The following is a 20,169-nucleotide window of genomic DNA, read 5'->3' on the forward strand; positions in this document are numbered from 1 at the left end:
GGTTGATGGTGGTGGTGACGGGTGGAGTGGATGATAGGGTTATGGATGATAATGGAGATGAGGGTAGATGGTTGATGTAGTTTAAGGGATAAGGGCGAAGAGGGAGAAGTGGTCGAGATCCCAAGGAGGAGGGAGGACTCGATAGACGATGGAGGTTAGAAGATAGATGAGACATTGCCAATGGTGGCTGGTTGGTGAAGAAGGAGGGAGATTAGGATAGAGAGACTAGAGAGAGGATAGAGGAGAATAAAAACCAATATTCATTCATCATTATAATTTTGGCTGCCATCCATATCTTTATAGAGGCTAGCCAACAAGCCAAAATAATAATTATTAACCCTAATAGTAGTGGACTCTCGTCGATCGCGTTCGAATGCGCTCGACCGCATTCGAACGCACAAAAGACGTTCTTTGTGGATGCGAACTGATGCAGGCGTTCACACGCCGGCATTCGAACATGCCTAACCGCATTCGAATGCATATTTTGCATTCTCTATTTTTGCGAACTGATGCAGGCGTTCAAACGCGCCACTTCCGCTTTCGAACACGACCTACAGAAAGTTTTATTTTTCTAAAAATAAATAACTAATACAATAAGAAAATACTCTAGCAAGGTGTGTCACTTAACCCACATGGTCGAATCATATTAGCTCGACAATAGATAGTTGTTGCTATTTTCAAGGAAAACAACTAACTGTTGGCAATACTTCCCTTGGCATCCCTCATCTTCTTCCTAAATCAAAATAGGAAGCCTTTGGTTTTATCCTCAAAAAAATTAGGTCTCATTCACATGTGAAATATGGTTGAAATAGGAATATTAATTCTTATTTGTTATTACCAAAACGAGGGATTTATTCTAGAAATAGTTATTCCTATGTTCATAGTATTTCAAAATAAAAGTATAATAATTACTTTTGGATGATATAAATTGAGTGAAAAGATGAGAATTTTTTTAATTTTTATAAAATTAAGATATATTCCCTTAATTTGATATAAAGTATATTGATGGGATAAATATCAAGAGTAATTTAGTAATGGAATTAGTGTGTAGTATAAGATATAATTTTGATAAATAAAATTTGTATTCTAGAATATGGCGATTATGGTATTTAACTGTTATTCTAGAATAATGAGTTATATTTCAGAATAAGAAAAAAGCTATTTCCACTAGTCTGTTGCCTAAATACTTGCAGGCTAGAAATCAAGTCTCTAGTCTACTACCTAAATACCTGCTTGGCAAGCTTATCTCTTCTATTAAGAACTTTTGGTTTTACCTCTAATCTAGCTATTCACAAGCTTGCCAAATACGCTCTCCAAGACAAAGTCCGTAGAAGCTATGCTAAATCTCTCCTAAAGGGAGTTTATAATCTTTTGCATTAGCCTGTTCACTTGTGGTATAGGAATAAACTTATTCTAGAATATGCCTCTTTATTCTAATGTAGTAACTAAATGACAACTTATTTTCTCTCTTATCTTCTCTTCTTTATTTCCTCTAGTGCATTATTATTTTACATATAGTGCAGACTTATAATTCCGCATTATCCCGTAGTGTATTTTTATATCCCCTAGTGCATGATTATTTTACATAAAGTGCAGGCTTATAATTCTACATTATACCTAGTGCCTATTTATATCCTCTAGTGCATTATTATTTTATGTACAATGCAGACTTATAATCCTATATTACGCTACAGTGCATTTTTATATTCACTAGTGCATTATTATTTTACATAGAGTGTATGTTTATAACCCCATATTATTCTATAGTGTATTTATTTTCTCTAGTGCATAGTAATTTTACAAAGAATGTGGGCTTATAACCATACATTACCCCAATGTCTATTTATATCATGTAGTGCATGGTAATAGAATATAGGCTTATAATCATATATTACCCCGTAGTGCCTATTTATGTCTTCTAGTGCATGGTTATTTTATATAGAGTGCGAGTTTATAACCCCGTAGTGCCTCTTTATATCCTCTAGCGCATGGCCATTTTATATAAAAATGTGGGCTTATAACCCCGCGTTACCCTATAGTGTCTTTCTATTTCCTCTAATGCATAGTTATTTTTCATAAAATGTGGGCTCATAATCTTGTATTATCCTGTACAAGATTATGAGCCCACATTATTTTATTATTCTCTAGTGCATAGTTATTATACATAAAGTGCAAGCTTATAACTTCACATTACCCCACAGCGCCTCTTTATATCCTCTACTACATGTTATTTTATATAAAGAGTGCGGGATTATTTCCCCGCAGTGCTGACTTATAACTCCACATTATCTCACAGTGCATAGTTATTTCCTCATAATGCGAGTTTATAAAGTATTTTAAGTCACAATTTTAATAAAAAAATATTATTATTTTAGAAAAATGCTATTTATCATTACTACTTTAACATATACTCAAAGCTATTTTTATCATTTGGTTCAAAATATCACTAGTTCCCAATAGAATTTTATTATTCTTCAATATTTTAATATCAACTTTATGTCACATTAAATATAATTATTATTCTTTATACTAGTATTAAACTAAATATTAGAATAACTTATACTAGTATTAGCTCTCTTCTTCATCACATATTAAAAGTTAGAATAATTATACATATGCCACCCTTATTCCACAAGTGAATACAGACAAAGTGAACATAGCCTTAATGAATACTAGTCTATGGATATTCTTTAATAAAAGCACTCTCTAAGTGGGGAAATTTTTTATTTAGATTTTTTCTTTTATTTATGTTTCTTTCCTTGAATCATGTGTTTATTATAATTTACACCCAATCTTTCTTTTTCTTTTTTATTCAAACACTATTTATCATTTCATCTCCAAAAAAAAGCATCATCGTAGGATGTTTCCTATGTTAAGCGAGAAAAGTAAAAGTCGAACCAAAAATAGTAAAACAACATATAAACCAGGGTGCAAATGAAAAAGAAAAAAAAAACAATTATTTTAAAAGACTGGTGAAGGACAAACCAACTAAACCAAAGGCTAGGATTCTTCAACCCAAAATTTATAAGTATAAAAGTACAAATAATTCCAGGGTTCATGTGAGAGGTTCTTTTCTTCCTTTCTTTTTCTTCTTCATAGGTCAGAGTTGTCATTATGTCAAGAGTTTTAGTCACGGATATTGAGAAAGATAATCATACTATATAATAAGAAGTAGGTGCATTCCGCGTTCAAGACGATGTGACTTTGTCTAAGCACTAGAAAATTTTCTACTGATCTTGTGAACTTTCTTTTAAGTATTTGAAATCTAGGTTAGGACGGTGGCTTAATGTCAATTTCGGAAAGAGAGAGAGAGAGGGACTATTTAACATTAAATAAAGTTCACAATATCAGGTATTATGTATGTAATTATGCCGTAATTTGACCCATGTACGCCATAACTGAGATAATTAAGGGTCTGGTATTAACCCTTGTATATTTCTGTCTTTTGGAGTTTATTAACCGTGCATTGGGCAAATCTAGCCGTGAAATACCTTCGTATATAAGGAGTTGAGATTATAGATATGATTCCATCTAATTCACAAGAAAATATAAAAGGTCTTGGAGGTAGCCTAGAAGGTAACCGTATCCTATTATCTTTTACGTATTCATGTAAGATTTTAAATCAACTGACTATATCTAGAAAGGTTTGATCAAGTTTATAACAACTACGTCCATGAATCCCCAATAATGTCTAATTATCTCCAAACTCGGGCATTACATCGAACAGCTGATCAGGAAAGCAAACAACCCAAACCTACTGGAGCGCAAGAGCTGACTATTGCCATACATTACCATCTCGCCATATACATCAAATGGACTTCTCGCTAGTTTTTGATGTAATAGGGGTAGAGAGAAGGGATGCTGCTGTGATTAATGTCAAAGGTTCTTTCTGGGAAGGTGAACAAGAGGCCAGTAAGTGGTCAACCATTCAAGAATCATGCGCCATAACAAGTAGGGGCCCATCGAAATGAAAGACAACCATTGGAATTTGGGAATGTATCTCTCCTCACTTCAATAATTTACTTTAAATATTGTCTAATTTCAGCCCACCTTTATTTACCCTCTCTCTCTCTCTCTCTCTCTCTCTCTCTCTCTCTCTCTCTCTCTCTCTCTCTCTCTCTCTCTCTCTCTCTCTCTCTCTCTCTCCATTAACAAGTTAATTACCACATCTAAAACACTAGAAACGCATGTTGTTTTTAAAAAGACAGAACACTAGAAACACACGGATCCACTTTGTGTATTAGATTTCTCCTGAAATTATTTCTTGAATCACTAATTTTCCTCTAATTTACATACATATTTAACAGAAGCATACGTACTGATACAGTGTCATTGTTGACCTAAAGTTCTTTTAAGGCCATATATTCTTCACTTTGGGCCAAGTTTCATTTTCTTAATTTTTTTTATAGCCAAGAGGCTTAATCATAAAAAGAAGACGAGCAGTAAGTCTTCCTCCTTCATAAATGCAGATACAGATTGATTTAATCACTCAACTATATTTGGTAGCTTAGCATATACTACTCTGGACTTTTTCAAGTGGCCAATATATGAGATAGGGGCTGGTAAAGATTTGAGGCAAAATAATGGAGTATTATATGTTTGGCAAACAGTCCAGCCAGTGGTATAATTGAGTATCAAATATTCAATTAAAAGGAGCTTATATTCTAGTGGTATAATTGAGTATCACATATACTGTTGAAGAACTATATCTAAATACTACAATCTCGGTCTAAGACAATAGATTGTAACCTTCTTATGTCCGGAAGTTGGGAGACAGAACAATTAATCATGTATGAATTAAATCAATCATAGAATATGCTAATAAAATTATATCATCTGAGAATCTGAGAAGACCTTAGGATCTTCATTAGCTTAAAGGAACTCCTCCTCCTCTCAATCTCTTTAAAAGTCAACATTGATATATAATGTTTTAAAGCATAACCCAGCATCACACTACACCCTTAACAGGGAGCTAAGCCATAATGTGATACTGAGTCATAGCTCAGAGTTGAATACAAAACTAATCTTAAATTATGTAAACTAAATATGTATGTTATTTAAACACTAATTCGTATTTGTATGCGTATCTCTTATTTTCATTGAAATTGAAGGGCATTAAGCCTGGCACGCTTAGTCGGAAGAGAATTCAAAAGGCAGGGGAAGTAGATGCCCATTCTTTCAGGCTGCTGCCTTTAATGAAATGTACAAGAGAAAGAGCTGACCCATTCCAGAAGTGATGCAAGTTTGACAAAGACCAAATTAGTTGGCACCCACCACCTGACAAAAAAAAAAAAAGGAAACTTCACACAAACACAAAGAATGAATATTCCCACTCTAATAATTCTCCCAGTTGGGTCTTAATTAATTGTCCCATATGTTATCAAGTCTGGTGTCTTCTTTAGGGCTTACTTAAATGCAGTAGGTCTTGTGGCACAATCTTAGGGTTTAGTTCGCTGATGCTGGGCAATATGGGGGTCAGCCCTCTGGGCCAATTGTCTTCGCAAATGGATCAATTTGTGGACGGCATAACCGATCCGTGAACTTGTATCATGTGGATTGCTATGTTGAATTGAAGCTGTGAGGGTTACAAATAGACCACACATGCAACATAGGTTGTGATTTGGTTTCCTGTGAGGTAGTTTTGATGCCATTAGGTGATGTCCATGGCCAAGTTGGTCCATAAGGTTGTGTGATATGAAAGATCATGTTGATTGTTCTTCCTTGTGCTTGAGCCGTTAGTGAATGTAAAAGAGTTTGCTCGTGTTGGATTCTATGGATGAGAGGCTGGGGTGAAAATGTGTAGGATTGACTACAGCTCGATCCATTATCTAATTCAATTCAGATCGGATTTGGATTGAAAAATTCTATCCAACCCGTCGGCAGGCATAAACAATCTTAAGTTCGAAGATGAGAGATGTGACCAAGTGCCAATGCAAGCTGGTTTAGAAATAATGTTTATATTAAACTCTCCCTAGTCAAAATCCTGTTTCTTATCAGACTGTAAGAAAATCTCTTATTGGCAAAAATTGCTATGATGTTCCTAACTGTTTTCAATTTTTTTCCTTTTTTTTTTGCAATTATGAGGCAAAAAAATATGGGCCTGTTGACCTGTGGGCTTTGCAGCCCAAAAATGAGGGATTCTTGAGGTATAAATGTAAAATTGTTTGTGCGTCTCATACTTTCACCTAAGAGTTTAATTTTTTGGATTGAGTTTATTATTGCAATTTTATTTAATAGCAAGTTTATGGATATAACACTTAGATATATGTTGTATAATATATAACTAATATAAGATCAAGATATATGACTTCTGAAAGAGACTACAAGGGAAGACAATCGATGAACGAACACAAAACAAGTTAAGAAGGATGTTTTCTTCACTGCAGGCTACTACTACATACCCGTCTTGAATAATATGAATCAAAAGCATACGAAAGATATACATCCCATCAAATGATCCTTTACTTGAAGTTTTCAACCTTCTATTAATTTTGATACTGAAGTGCTAGTCAATCATTAATTATAACATGCAGCACATTACAGTGCTAGACCAGAAGAAGATATTTGGGGAGGAGCCTACCCAGGGAGAACTTGAAGGATAGATTAACTTATGTATTTGAGCAGTTCTAAGTTTTCCTCCGAGCATATTTTTTTTTATTCAAGAATAAAGAGAGCTACTTCATCATATATCCAAGTACTTAGTGCTACATTAGAGAAGAATGATCCCAAAGTATATGATGAGTTGAAAATAGCTCATCTATCATCTATAACACATGTTCCAAATGGATCGACCTATAGTTTGAATTAGAGGCTTTCTATGTCACAAAATAGTTAATCAAGAAGGAGTTCAAGAAAGAGATTAACTTTCAATTAATAGTTGAGTGTTCAAATTAATCTACCTCATTCAAATAGATTGATTCTCATTGGAACAATGCATGCACAAAGGAAAACGAAACACTCGGGCGTTCAAATTAGTCTACCTTATTCAAATAGATTTTTCTAGACAGCAAGGTTGGCTAAGAAACTATTTAGTGTCGCAGGCTCGTTGGAATGAGACATGCACAAGAAGTCGGCCGTACAAATAAGATTTCTCTTATTCCAAAGTTAATGGCAAAGGACTAGGGCTGAAAATAGGTTAGATTAATTCTAACCCGACTCTCTATTCGGTTAGATTCAGATGAAAAAATTCTATCTGATCCACATTCAGATACACATAGGATTTTTGGAAGAAAAAAGAAACCCAGGTACGGATTCAAATGTAGGTTGGATATAATTTTTAGATACAGATAATTAGATATCTGTTTATCCTCATATTTTTTGAATGATTTATAATTTTTGATTTTCTTATTTAAATAGTGAATATTGATATTGCTACTAATGATGTGTTATATATAATTTGTGGATATTAATTTTATACGTATTTGACATGCAAATTTTTTTTTTTGAAACTCTTAATATCTTTGTGTTAGTTGTCTCTAAATAAAATATTATAATTTATTTAAAATTTTATTAATATCCGTTAAAGATTCAATCCTCTATCCGAAAATTATCTGTATTAATTTACTTAGGATATAGTTTTAAATTTTGCGATCGTTTAATATTCATATCTGAATGTGTATTTGAACTAAAAATATGAATCCAAATATGAGTTAAGTACTATCTGATCCATGTGCAATTTGTTTTCACCCCTACAAAGGACTCCTTTTCCTATCCGAAGTGTCTCACATTTAGGAATCTTCAAGCATATCTTTGCACTATAATCTGGCTACGAGGGACTTTTGGTGGAGAGTGGAGGGAAACCACAAGATGTACCTTACAAGATGTAACTTTCGAAAATGATTTGGCTTGAATGCAGTGGAACCTAGAATCAAAGTGTTCCTTTGGAAATGCTTCATTGACACCCTCTCTCTCTGTTCCACTCTAAAGAAAAGCATCCCAGAGCTTGATGATATCTGCCACCTTTGCAAAAGTCATGTGGAAACCTTAAATCATCTCTTTATGGAATGCAAATTCGCTAGAATAGCTTAGTTCCACAGCCTATTTGGGTTCAGGTCAGACCAAGGCTCAACATCATCTTTTGAAGATGATGTTGAGCCTTGGTGAATGGTGAAGTTTTAATAAGGCTCAACATTATTATGAGAGTGGAATGGTGAAGTTTTAATTATTATATCTTGATGAGTTTTCACTAGATTTAAAATTGCATTTGTTGTTGTCTCAAAGAGTTATAGAGACATGCTTTAAACCCCCAAGGGTCACAAAGATTGGGTAAGCACAAAAATTGGTATATTGGGAGGTAGTCAAGCAAATCATTTTCGAAGTGATTGTCAATAAGAAAGATCGATTTATAAGTATTTTATAACTGTTATTTATTTTAGTGCTTAGTTAAATCTTAGAGAGGAAATTCGATGAGTACTTTTTCCATGTAATTTTAATCATCACATAGCATTCTAATTGGGACACATCTTCTTACTATGTAATTTTATATTTTTTAATTTGCATCAAATAGGACTCTTATATTTTAGAGAGATTTTTTAGAAAATAAAACTTACTAGAGGACTATTTACTGTTAGATCTCCTCTACTCTACTCAGATGAATTGAACTATCCATATGGAAATCCAAAATACAAATATATTTTAAAATGAATTGATGAATATATTTGCCTTTCTATTTTTCATAGTTATGAATCTGTCTGCTTTGGTTGATAAAAATAAGAATATCAATAGCAAGGTGATTAATACCATTTTTTTAATAATGATTCGGACATATTTGAGGCTTCCCATAAGGGAACCACTGAAGTTAAATTTATTCAAAATTGCCAAGTTTAACCACCATTTTTTTAAATCTTTAGGATGCAAGTAAACGAATAAATATTTTGAAGATCTTATGCTATGTTGAGTGATGTAGTTGACTCTAATTTCATTCTTGGTGAGAGAATACCTGGGAATAAAATTGTTAGGTCCCTATTAGAAAAGGTTTCAAGCCAAGATTACAACTACTTCTTGTAAGTACTACATTTAATATTAATAATCGATTCAATCCTATATAGGATCCGTATATGATTTTTTTACCTAGGTTTTGAGATTTTCTTCAAGTAAAAATATTTGTGACTATGTTAGATTATTTTTCCCTTTAATTCTACTATGTTTTTTCTTTAAGTAAGCGTGTGGAAGATCATTCCTAGGGTTATATTATTATTATTATTTTTCTCAGAGAGCATGTCAATTCTTGCAGTTGATTAATACCATGTTAATATAGTAACATAATTGGTAGTTCATCATGTTTGATCTTTTATAAAATCTAGGGTGGACAAAAGCATGCATGGTGATAGATTACATGCAGGTTGATCCAAAGCTATCAGTGTAATAAGAAATTGGCAGTGAGCATTCTCAACTTTGACCATCTTATGTAGCTTGTATTTGATTAAAATTATACTTTGGTGATAGGGATTGCTCAATTTATTGTTACAGATTGATCCAATCTGAGCAAACTTTGGAGCAATTTGTTGAATGTACAAAGTACATAATTTTAATTATTGTCATATGCTCATAATCTGTATAGTTTAGCATGAATTTCTCCATGGAATATGGGATACAGTTTAATATTAAAAATATGACTTGTTCTCAACTATAGATTCTTTCATAATTCTCTCCAACTTATATTTCTCTATTACTATCTTTGTTGGCCTGTCTTCCTATAGTTCACCAGAGTTGAGACTCATTTAACTTTATGCGAGCATTTGAATATTAATATAATTGTAAGTTGGAGTGGGCTATGATTATAATATAATATTTATATAATTTATATATATCTGATGCACAATAATATTCATTATTATTAATTAGAAAATAAAATATAATTAAATTACAAAATGCTCGTCGCAGTAGTAAATTATTTTGCCAGTAGTAGTCAAAAAGACTCGCAGATTCTAAAATAATAGTATTATTTTAAAGCAGCTCAAAAGCTTAATTGATACTCACAATCTTCTTTGCCATTTTATTAAAGAGAAAGTTATAAATTATATTATATATATTTTTTTTATATATATTTAAAACCCTCTCTTTTTATTATTTACAAATAGACCCCTTTAATATATAAAAATAGCAAACTACATCCTACCGTTTGATAGATAAATATAAATAAAATTGACTATCACATTAACTTAATTATAAAACTAAATTAAGCCTCCACAACATCCGGAGACAAACTAAAACATCAATTTGCGGATAAAATAAAATTAAATAACTCCTTTTAATTATTAGAATCATTTCTAAATATTGGACCCACAAAATTAACATATCCATAACTAATGTCGCTTGATTTTAAAGGGACAATAAAAGGAATAAAATACGGGCAATATAAGAAATATAAAAATATTATACAAGTAGGCAACATATTCGAATTTTTATTTTATTTTGTTGGGTAATTAAAAATTAAACTTAACTAAGAGTGTTGATATCTATAAGTTTTAGTAAATAAGAGGTTATATTTATTAATAATAAAAGGAGAATATCTTATTTATAACATAGTAAAAATATTTAAGGTATTATTTATTTTTATTTTTATTTTTATTTTAACTGTAATAAAATGAAAACTATGAAAAATAAAGAGCCAACCAAAAAATGTAGCCAGTCTAGTCTAGCTATCCGTGATCAGTTATTATCTGATTATTAAAGAATATATATATATGGTACTTGTTTATCAATGTACTTTATGTCTACGGACATTTTAAATTAAAAAAATAAAAGGAAATCAAATGACTGAGATGGGCTTCACATCGCGTTCCCAGGATTTGACTGCAACTCCATTATGAGCTTTGTTTTTAATGTCAATAATGGAGGCAAAATATTCAAAACACCATGGCCTCGTCTTAACTAACTTCTAGCACTCTTCTTGCAATAATTGAGTAAAAAATATTCCAAACGGGTTTAATAATGGAGGTAAAATAAAGGTAAACTAGAAGCTGGTGAGGTTCCAACCAACCTGGTCGTTCCAGCTGAATCTTCTAGCTTAGCTCTCTCTCTACAATATTTTAATGCCCTCAAAGGCTTGGACTTCTAAGATCATGCAACCTTAGAGTTTTATTAAATTAATGCCCTACGTCGTGCAACACACTGCAATGTTAGTTGGATGGTATTCCAAAGGGAAATGGGTTATAAATACGTCCGATTTGATTAGTAAGATGTCCTAGTAATTATTTATATAAGTAGTTGAAAAAATATACACGCTGATATATCTATAAAAACTCTAGGTGTGATTTTTAATCATTTGCTTAAGTAAAAAATGCGGAATAATAATCAACAAATAAACTAAAGATGAACGCCAAGATTTTTATATAGAAAATTTCTAAACTAGGTAAAAAAATTGCGGATATAAATTCGAACTGAAATCAATCACTAAAACTTGTAGCAGTTACCAAGAAGCTTACGGATCAAATCATTGATTCTCACAACTCAATCTGTATCAACCTTACTTGTTGGACCTCGCAACACATTGCTTTCCGTGAGGTTTTTAAACCCTATTGACCCTCGAGACGTAGTTTTATAAAATCTAATATAGATATGTTGAGATGAAAATAATTCAGCAAGTTTCACCTAAAGTAGAGAAGTGATCTCCAATGGCCTCTATAAGATGATTTCAAAATAATTATCGACCACTCCCATGGTTAGCGCATCATAATTCTTATATACCTTATAAAGATAAGGCCAAATCTAAGTCCAAATCTAAGTCCAATCACGTCTCACGGAATTCTAGATTTAGCAAAGTTTCGTCATCGTGTTCGAACGACCTCCAAGTGCGTTCGAATTGCCAAAACTACAATTCTGTATGTGTGAAAGAGTTGCAAACTTTCTATGGTGCATTTGAATGCCTATAAATGCACCGTGAACAGGCTTACTTAAATGCTTCGAATAATAAAAATCTTCAAACCAAATCCTATTAAATTTTATTTTATATATATATAGAGAGATAATATTTTATACATATTTACCAACACTAAAACCTAAGAGTAGTAGTCATTAGAGACGCAATGAAAAGCTAAGCTTATTTCTGAAAACATTCTAAAATAATAGTATTATCTGAAAGCAACTTAATGAGAAAGTTGTTTACGTAACTTAGCCGACCATATCAAAAGCTTAAACTGATAGTGAAAGATTTTCGATATATGATAGCTCTATATTTTCATGACGAACCAGTTTAGTGCGATTAAAGTTCACAATCTCCTCTTGTGTTGTATAAGGTAAACTATCGTCATCTTTAAAGTCTAAGCTGTTAAAAAGAACGATGCAATGGGATTTTAGAAAGAGATCACGGTAGTGAATTCCCAATTTTGAACTCCCAGTCTTGATTGATGGATTAACAATATGATGGTCGGCATACATATATTGCTGAAACTGCATGACAATTGTTATGGTAATTTCCTTAATTTTCTAAAATCTCATAGGAATAAATGGAACTTCCATAATTTAGTGGCCAAAACTGGACTCCATGCATAAAATATCTTATATGGTACCTTCCAGTTTTTGGAATTACAAGTTGTATCACTAAAAGCGTATTGTGAATACACTAGTTTGTGCTTTAAAATTAATCACATATGCCATTTCTTAATTTCATTCCTATTCTTCTTGCTTGTGGTTAATGTACTCGATCTCACCGTCGGTGTTTAAACATTTCATTGTATTTCTGACAATGTCAAGTATAAGTACATTATGTAAACAGTGAACTCATACTGGAGATTGCAGCAGCCACCATGCATGCATATAGCATTACAATTAATTTAACTTAACCAAGCTTCCAACCTTTACCACTTCTCATGCTAAACTTTTTAAGCCTCCCATAGAGCATGATGAACACCAAAAGTAGCTTCCCTTCCACAGTCCACCACCCCGAAAAACTATACGGTTTGTCTTCGCAGATGCTATCAGGGTGTAGTTTTAGCAATCGCGAACAACTATAGCCCATAGATAACCCTACATTCCCATATGCACTGCATGGTATAATAAGAGACCAAATTAGAATTCTTTAAGGTGGGTAAATTGAAGATGATATTTGCTAAAGCATATTAGTATAAAATCACCGCTCAGTGCAGTTGATGAGTTAATAATATCTTTAAGCTGCAATTCGTAGCATAATTAACTATTTAGGTAGCTACCATAAAGGTGATAAAAGATGGAGGCTGACCTTGTGACTTCAAATATCATGTTCAAACTGGAGAAGTTAAGCGGATCTCGTGATAGCATTCTTCTCTCCGTGATGCATGCGACGATCACAAAGATGGCGACACAGGAGAGTTGCGGCATTATCAGGTACTGCGCTAAAGATTTTCTCGAAATCCCCTTCTTATTTCCCTCGGAACTGGTATCTTCTTGAGAGGGTGCAATTGTTGTTGAAGCTGGAAGGTACCTAGAAACAACAACAGAGTGGGTGTTATCATCACTTGTTACTACGTAAAGAACAATTAAATATAACAGAGAGAAAGAAAGAAGAAGAGGAAAAGCTTACATCATAGCAATGAATAACAATAGAACAGCAGGGGCGATGATGGATGGATCGACGGAATTCTCACCGGAATGCCGAGTATTTACCGCCATAAACAACGCATTCACAACCTTCTGATAGGAACTCATACCATCAAAGACCGCGGAGTTCCAATTCATTGAACAAAATAGTACAACCATGACGGCCACGAAACCGACAACGGTCGCCGACAAGAAGGCCAACGGCAAAGTAGGGAGCAGATGCTCGAATCTCATCTTTCTAGGATTCTGAATCATATGCTTGGGTTCTTCAGATTTAGTTACAGTCTTCAGGGCCCAGAGTACCACCTTCAGGAAAAGAGGGAACAGCGTGTTGCCTGCGAGGATCTGAGGGATAATTATGAGGAGGAGACCCGAGTTCTTTGAAAAGATCGCCATGTTCTCGTTCGTCGGTATCAGTCCCCCGTTGGCGAACGAGGAAACAGCTACAGAGATGGAGAAGAGCACCACATTGATACCCTTCTGTCTAAGTACATCTCTTGAGCTAGAAATACGAACTAAGTACAAGAGGATTAACACAGAGCCAGCCACATGGAATAGGATAAGATAACCTAAGATAACGAAGCCCAAGTACCTTATACAACTCTGCGTCAGATCCTTACCATCAATTGAAGAAATTTCTTGGACATCGTCATCTAAACCTGACTCAACGTGATCCAGGGTTCTTGAAGGATTCATAACATCTAGTTCTATACGAACTGAATCAACTCTGCTGACGCTAAGCTCTGGCTTCTTATGCTTATAACTTCCTAATCCAAGACATATCAAACTAACAAAGACTGAACCTCCTAGAAACATCAACATGGTTAGAACGACGATTTGCGAACTCGAAAGGTCCTCCATCTTGATGGTGGCAAGACCTGAATCCGTAAGTGCGGATGTCGACAAGAAGAGCATGTCCACATAAGACTTGGTAAACGAAGGGTTGCTAGGCTGGAGTATTACAAGAAGGAAAGAACCAAACAAGGAAACACAAGCAAAATAGAGCAGCTGAACCCAAAAGGTTTGGACATGGAATGCGAAGAATCGAAACAAGAACAAGATGGATTGGGAGATGTATCTACTGGCACGGAAGAAGCTCTGCGTTCTATTGAGTATGAACAGATGGACCCAGCTCCTTATTTGGGTAATAGAGAATGCCATCTCCGGAGAGACAAGTGCACAGAGAGCTTTTATAGCTTGTTCTGGTGGGGAACTGGGAATGGTACAACGGATACTTGGGTTTCCGGCTTTATATAGACCCTGGTGGAAGTGGGGAAAGTTTTAACGCCAATAAATAAAAATATTATGTCAATATTTGAAAAAAAAATGATATGACCCTGGTGGAAATAGCTTGTTCTCATTGGCTTAATCCTTTATTTGCCTGTTATCAAGATAATTAATTAGCTCAAAAACTTAAAATATTAAGCAATGAACTAATAAAATTTTAACTCATGATCTTCTCAAAAATTAGCTTTGAAATTATGTCGGATAATAAATTAACTAAAAGCATAAATGAATGAAGAACAAATTTATAATATACAGTATGTAATCAGGGAATTGACAATTCTTTATTGATTGCAAGATCATCAAGCAGTTAGAATGAAAAAAAGAAAAATGATGGATTAGTTTAAGTGGTTTGGCAGCAAATCCATGTGTAAGTTGTTTAGAGAGACATCAGACGCAGGTAATTGAGAGGTGTCAACGAACGATCACATTGTTTTCCCTGAATTATGGCATAATAAAAGCATCCAAATCTATAAGTATAGTTAAACTAATTTCCATTTAATTCTATAGTTTCTAATACTTATAGTATATGATTCTAGACTTGGGCTCTCCTGGTGGCGGTTCTAACTGGGGAAAAGGTTTCTTGCTTTACATGTGGAAGCTTGGGAGAGGTGTAGATGGATAAGATATTTTAAGAATACAAATTTTTGAGGAAAAAGACGATCCATGAATCAAACCGGCGTTGCGTTGTCTGCTAGCACTGGAAAATTCTACAGATAATTCTCATTTTTGCTACTTTCTCTATGATCTTGTAAAGTTAGGTTAATTTCATTTGTTTAATCCTAACCTGGGAAAGAAAGAATAACAACCATGTCAGATTTTTAGTGTTGGTAATTATGTACAAAATATGTTAAATATTTTTATATATGTACATGAGCATTTGAAAGTATTTCGATTGAAGAATTATAAAATCAAAAGAGAAAGGTTTCTGCGTTCGCACCGCGCTCTCTCAGGAGTTCACACATACAGAGAATGCGTTCATGCCGTTCGAACTCGAGCACAGGCATTCGCACATACAGAGAATGTGTTTGGGCCGTTCGAACCCGTATGCTTGAGTTCGCACATATAGAGAATGTTTTTCTGTCGTGCAAACGTGGTCAAGAGTTGTTCTAATGCACTCTGCATACGTTCACAACACGTTCACACATACAGATGAGTGTATTTACGCCTTTGAACTCAATCAGTAAAAATCTAGTCATCGCGTTCAAACGCACTTGGACCCGTTCGAACGCATCTGAGAACAAGTCAGGCCGTTCGAACGCACTCGAGCTGCGTTTGAACGCATCTGCGTAATATGCGAATTTTGAATTTTCGTGAGTTCGGATATAACTTGGATTTGGCTCTATCTTTGGTACATATATAAGCATTGTGATGCCCTAACTCTAGAGGGTTGGTAAAGGCAATTAAAAGAGAATTCTTGAGGCTACATCGTTTCTTCTACCAACAAGGTCTATCTCTTCTACAACGCATTAAACTTTCATCTTAAGGGTCATCTAGACGAATGATCAATTTCAAGGACTACTGAGGTTGGATATCAATCACGAGAAGCAGTGAATCATAGGTTCTAGTGAGCAAGATTGAAAGGAACAAAGTCGTGGGGTTTGACGGGTTGTTTTGTAAGTCAGTCTTGTAACTACTACTATTCGAGTGATTAGTTTTAATCCGAGTTTGGATCCGTAGTTTTTTTTTCGTTTGGGTTTTTTCACGTTAAAATCTTAGCGTTCATTTTTGCTTTTATTTTTTAATATTTTTTCCGTTTTTACTTAAGCAAAGGAGTGATATCATTGCATAGGGTTTAGATACATACGTGTGTCTAGGTGTTTTTCAAACCATAACTAAGATATACCATTGTCTCCATATTTACACTCAAAACGAAAAGAAAAGAAAAATATAAGATATAAGAGAAGAGAATGATTTTCCCTTAGAAAGAAATTTCAGTAGAAAATTAAAAAAAAAACAATCTCTAATAGTCTTTTTTTCTCTCATTTAAAAGTAGAGAAAAATAACGAGAAAGAAGGAGAAAAGCTAAATAATCTTTTTTTTTAACTCTCGGAGAGAAAATTATCTTTTCTACTGTTGTTTTATTTTTATTTGTTTCCTCTCAATAGAAGAATATGTACGATCTTAAGATAGATAACCTAACGTCATATGTGAGGATTTTGTCATACAAGGGGAAAACTAGCGAGATGTGAAAAAAGTATTAGCTAGATTTGTACGAGAGAAAGTAGAAGAAAAGACAAAATAGATAGATACACAGAAAAAAAGAAAGAAAAGAAGTTAGAAGCCAATTTTTCTTTTCTTTTTCTTCTTAGTCGCATGCACTCATATATAGCTTAAGCTTTTGCCCTACTCCTCTTCTTAACTATTAGTTTAATGTCTATAATTCCATGGGCAAGTGGTGTAATAATTTGGTGACTTTCAGCACAAAATAATTTAGTGTGTCTTGTTGAATTATTATTTCAAACTAAACGTTATCGAGACATTGTTCTAAATTGTTGTGCTACTGAGTTGCTTTTCTAAGTCAACCACAACGTCAAATAATTTCCATTGAGCCAAACCATCTCCAATAATAATTTTTTTCACAATAGTTGTTTATGATTGGATTTGATCTTACAATCTCTTTGGTTATAGAGATGGATACCTAACTAACTCTAATTGCTGGTTAGACTTCAAACATTTGACCTCTTGGATTGTGATGATAATACGTAATAAAACTTCAAAAAACTGTACTTAAATTTCAATAGTTTGAAACCAAAAGCTTCTATCAACTGAGCAAACGATGAAAGCACAAGAAGAAAAACAAGAATACGATGGAATTGGACAGCTATCTAACTACGTGTTTAACAGGCAAAAGGAAATTATTCACGGGCTAACTCTCTAGGCTTTATATACAGAGAGAGTGAGAGAGAGAACTTAGTGCTAATTATCATCTCATGCAGGTTCGGTTTACGTGTAGCTTATGGCATAGTGACACACTATTTTTAAAGTAAAAGTTTATAAAAAATCTTAATAATCCTAACTTAGTCAAAAGTATAATGAGTCATAATGATACAAAACAAAGTTTATGTATTAAATAAATTTATCTAAAATACAACAGGTAAATATATAACACACCCAAGAACTTTTTTCCCTTTGGAATAGATACCTCTCAAAACCTAAATAATCTTTAAAATTCTATCAACTTAATTGTTTATTTCTAGTTTATAGATATGCCTTTTATTCAAAACTATTTATGTCCTTTCACATATAAATATTAAAAAGTAATATGAAGGGTATTCATACAAAAGGTACAAAAAGTACGGCGAGAAGTCCATAGAATCTGAAAGTGAAAAACAGAAATATGAAACATCAATTTGAAATTCAAGGTCAGAACAACCAAACGAAAGGCCAGGGTTCTTCAAACCCAATATTTGTAAGTATAAAAGTACAAATAATTTTAGGGTTCATGTGAGAGGTTCTTTTCTTCCTTTCTCGTTCTTTGTCACATGCCAGAGTAGTTATCACGTCAAGGCTCAAAGATGTTTAGTCACGATATGGAGAAAGATTATTTTACTATAATTATTGCAGAAAAGTATAAAAAGAAAAGGGAAGTTGGTGCATTCCGCGTTCAAGACGATGGTGGAAAATTTTGTAAACTTCCTAATAGTTGAAATCTAGGTTACCTTAGTTGTTTAATGTCAATTATGCGAAAGGTGTAGTACAACGAATCTTTCAACATGTCGTTATCTGTATAATTGAGAGTAAGAGATAAATCCACAAAAAAATATGAGGTCTTTGAGGTTACCGAGAATCGAACTATACTTTTTTATCTTTCACCTATATATATATATATATATGGTATTTTAGAAGACCTCCATGAGTCCCTAACAATGTCTATTTCTCTCCAAACTCAGGCATTACAGCAAACAGCTACCTGATCAGGAAAGCGAGCGCCCCAAAACTACTGGAGCATAAGAGCTGACTATTGCAAAAGTCACCATCTCGCCATGCACATCAAATGGACTTCTCACAATATTTAATATCAGAGGGGTAGAGAGAAAGGATGCTGCTCCCGTTAATGCCAAAGGTTCTTTCTCAGAAGGTGAAACAAGAGGCCAATAGCTGGTCAACCATTCAAGAATGATGTGCCCTTGCAAGTAGGGCCCATCGAAATAAAAGAAGAAATTAGTTCTACACCTTGACAGCCATTAGATTTGGGATTAATGTAGAGCTCTCCTCACTCCAATAGCTTACTTAAAAGTATTGTCTAATTGCAGCCCCTCTCTTTCTCTCTCTCTCTCTCTCGCTTTTTCTTATGGTGGTGATAATTACATAGAAAAATAAAGAAAGGTTAAATATATTTTACGTCATTATAATTTGGACAAAACTACTATCCTATCACTCCATCTTTATGAACTTTTTATTATCTTATCTTACAAACTGGTATCGTTTTGAATAAGATTTACTTTGCTCTCCCGAAATTCTTTCTTGTATCACGGAGCCATCTTAAACTTTCTTTTAAAATACATAGTTATTTAACATATGCAAGACTGCTTAAGTTTATTTGTTACCTTTGTTATAACTATTTACAGGTATAGTTTAGACAAAAGTAACAACGCATAGTGTTGTAAAAAAAGTTTAGTGAATAACTTTTCACTCAAATTACAAGATGTTAAAATATATTTAGGCAATTAATTTATGTTGTCAGATACAAATTCTGGGAAGTTAAGAATGTTAAGCGTTGGTTTTAGATCGTTGTTTATTCATCAAGACTTAAGCGAAGATCATGTGGAAGATCATGTGTTTGTCTTGGTGTGAATCCCTCTTAAGCCTAGTTTAGTTCTTAGATAATCTAGATCAGATAATTCTCAATAAATGTAGAGATAGACTATTTTCCTTTAAATTATTTAGAAATATTTCTTATGCTCTTAAGGTACGTAGTTGCATTTCCCAACTGATAACAGTTATTATTTATTTAGTTTTGTACAATTAGGAAGTATAGTCGAAAGGATGATCAACATGAAATGTATTAAAAATTAACAATTTGATGCCACTCTTCTCTCAGGTGACATAACATGCATTTATTTTCCTATTTGGTAGATTCGTTCAATAATGAAGCATACATGCTGATACAGTATCACTGTTGACCAAAATTTCTTTTAAGGCCATAATTCCTCATTTTAGGTCAAATGACATTTTTTTAATCTCAATCATGCACTATTTTTTATAGCCAAGAGGTCTAATCATAGAAAGAAGACAACCAATACGTCTTCCTTCTTCATAAACGCCGATACAGATTCATCTAACTATTCAATTATCTCTTGTAGCTTTGCGAATACTCAAAGGAATTCTTTTTTTATTTTTTAAATAGTAATCATGTTACCACAAAAA

At 33.5% G+C, this 20,169-nt stretch overlaps 1 protein-coding gene across 1 annotated transcript; it reads right to left on the minus strand.

The window, feature by feature from the left end:
• Window positions 1-12,652: 12,652 nt before the first annotated feature.
• On the minus strand, window positions 12,653-14,735 carry LOC140787021 (cation transporter HKT2;1-like). The gene is made up of 3 exons (XM_073135761.1): window positions 13,499-14,735; window positions 13,178-13,399; window positions 12,653-12,983 (listed from the first exon to the last, which is right to left on the minus strand). Exons 1-3 carry the CDS (start codon window positions 14,674-14,676, stop codon window positions 12,779-12,781), a joined length of 1,605 nt encoding a protein of 534 aa, XP_072991862.1. The 5' UTR covers window positions 14,677-14,735; the 3' UTR covers window positions 12,653-12,778.
• Between the last annotated feature and the right edge of the window lie 5,434 nt (window positions 14,736-20,169).

The sequence above is a fragment of the Typha latifolia genome, chromosome 4 (genome assembly GCF_019914945.1).
Source record: "Typha latifolia isolate L0001 chromosome 4, TyphaL0001v2, whole genome shotgun sequence".
Classification (NCBI taxonomy): Eukaryota; Viridiplantae; Streptophyta; class Magnoliopsida; order Poales; family Typhaceae; genus Typha; species Typha latifolia.

Coding starts and splice junctions, on each gene's coding strand:
- LOC140787021 (XM_073135761.1), bottom strand. CDS start 14,676: ATGGCATTCTCTATTACCCAAATAAGGAGCTGGGTCCATCTGTTCATA. Junction 13,400..13,498: donor TTGTTATTCATTGCTATGAT/GTAAGCTTTTCC, acceptor TGTTGTTTCTAG/GTACCTTCCAGCTTCAACAA. Junction 12,984..13,177: donor ATGATATTTGAAGTCACAAG/GTCAGCCTCCAT, acceptor TATACCATGCAG/TGCATATGGGAATGTAGGGT.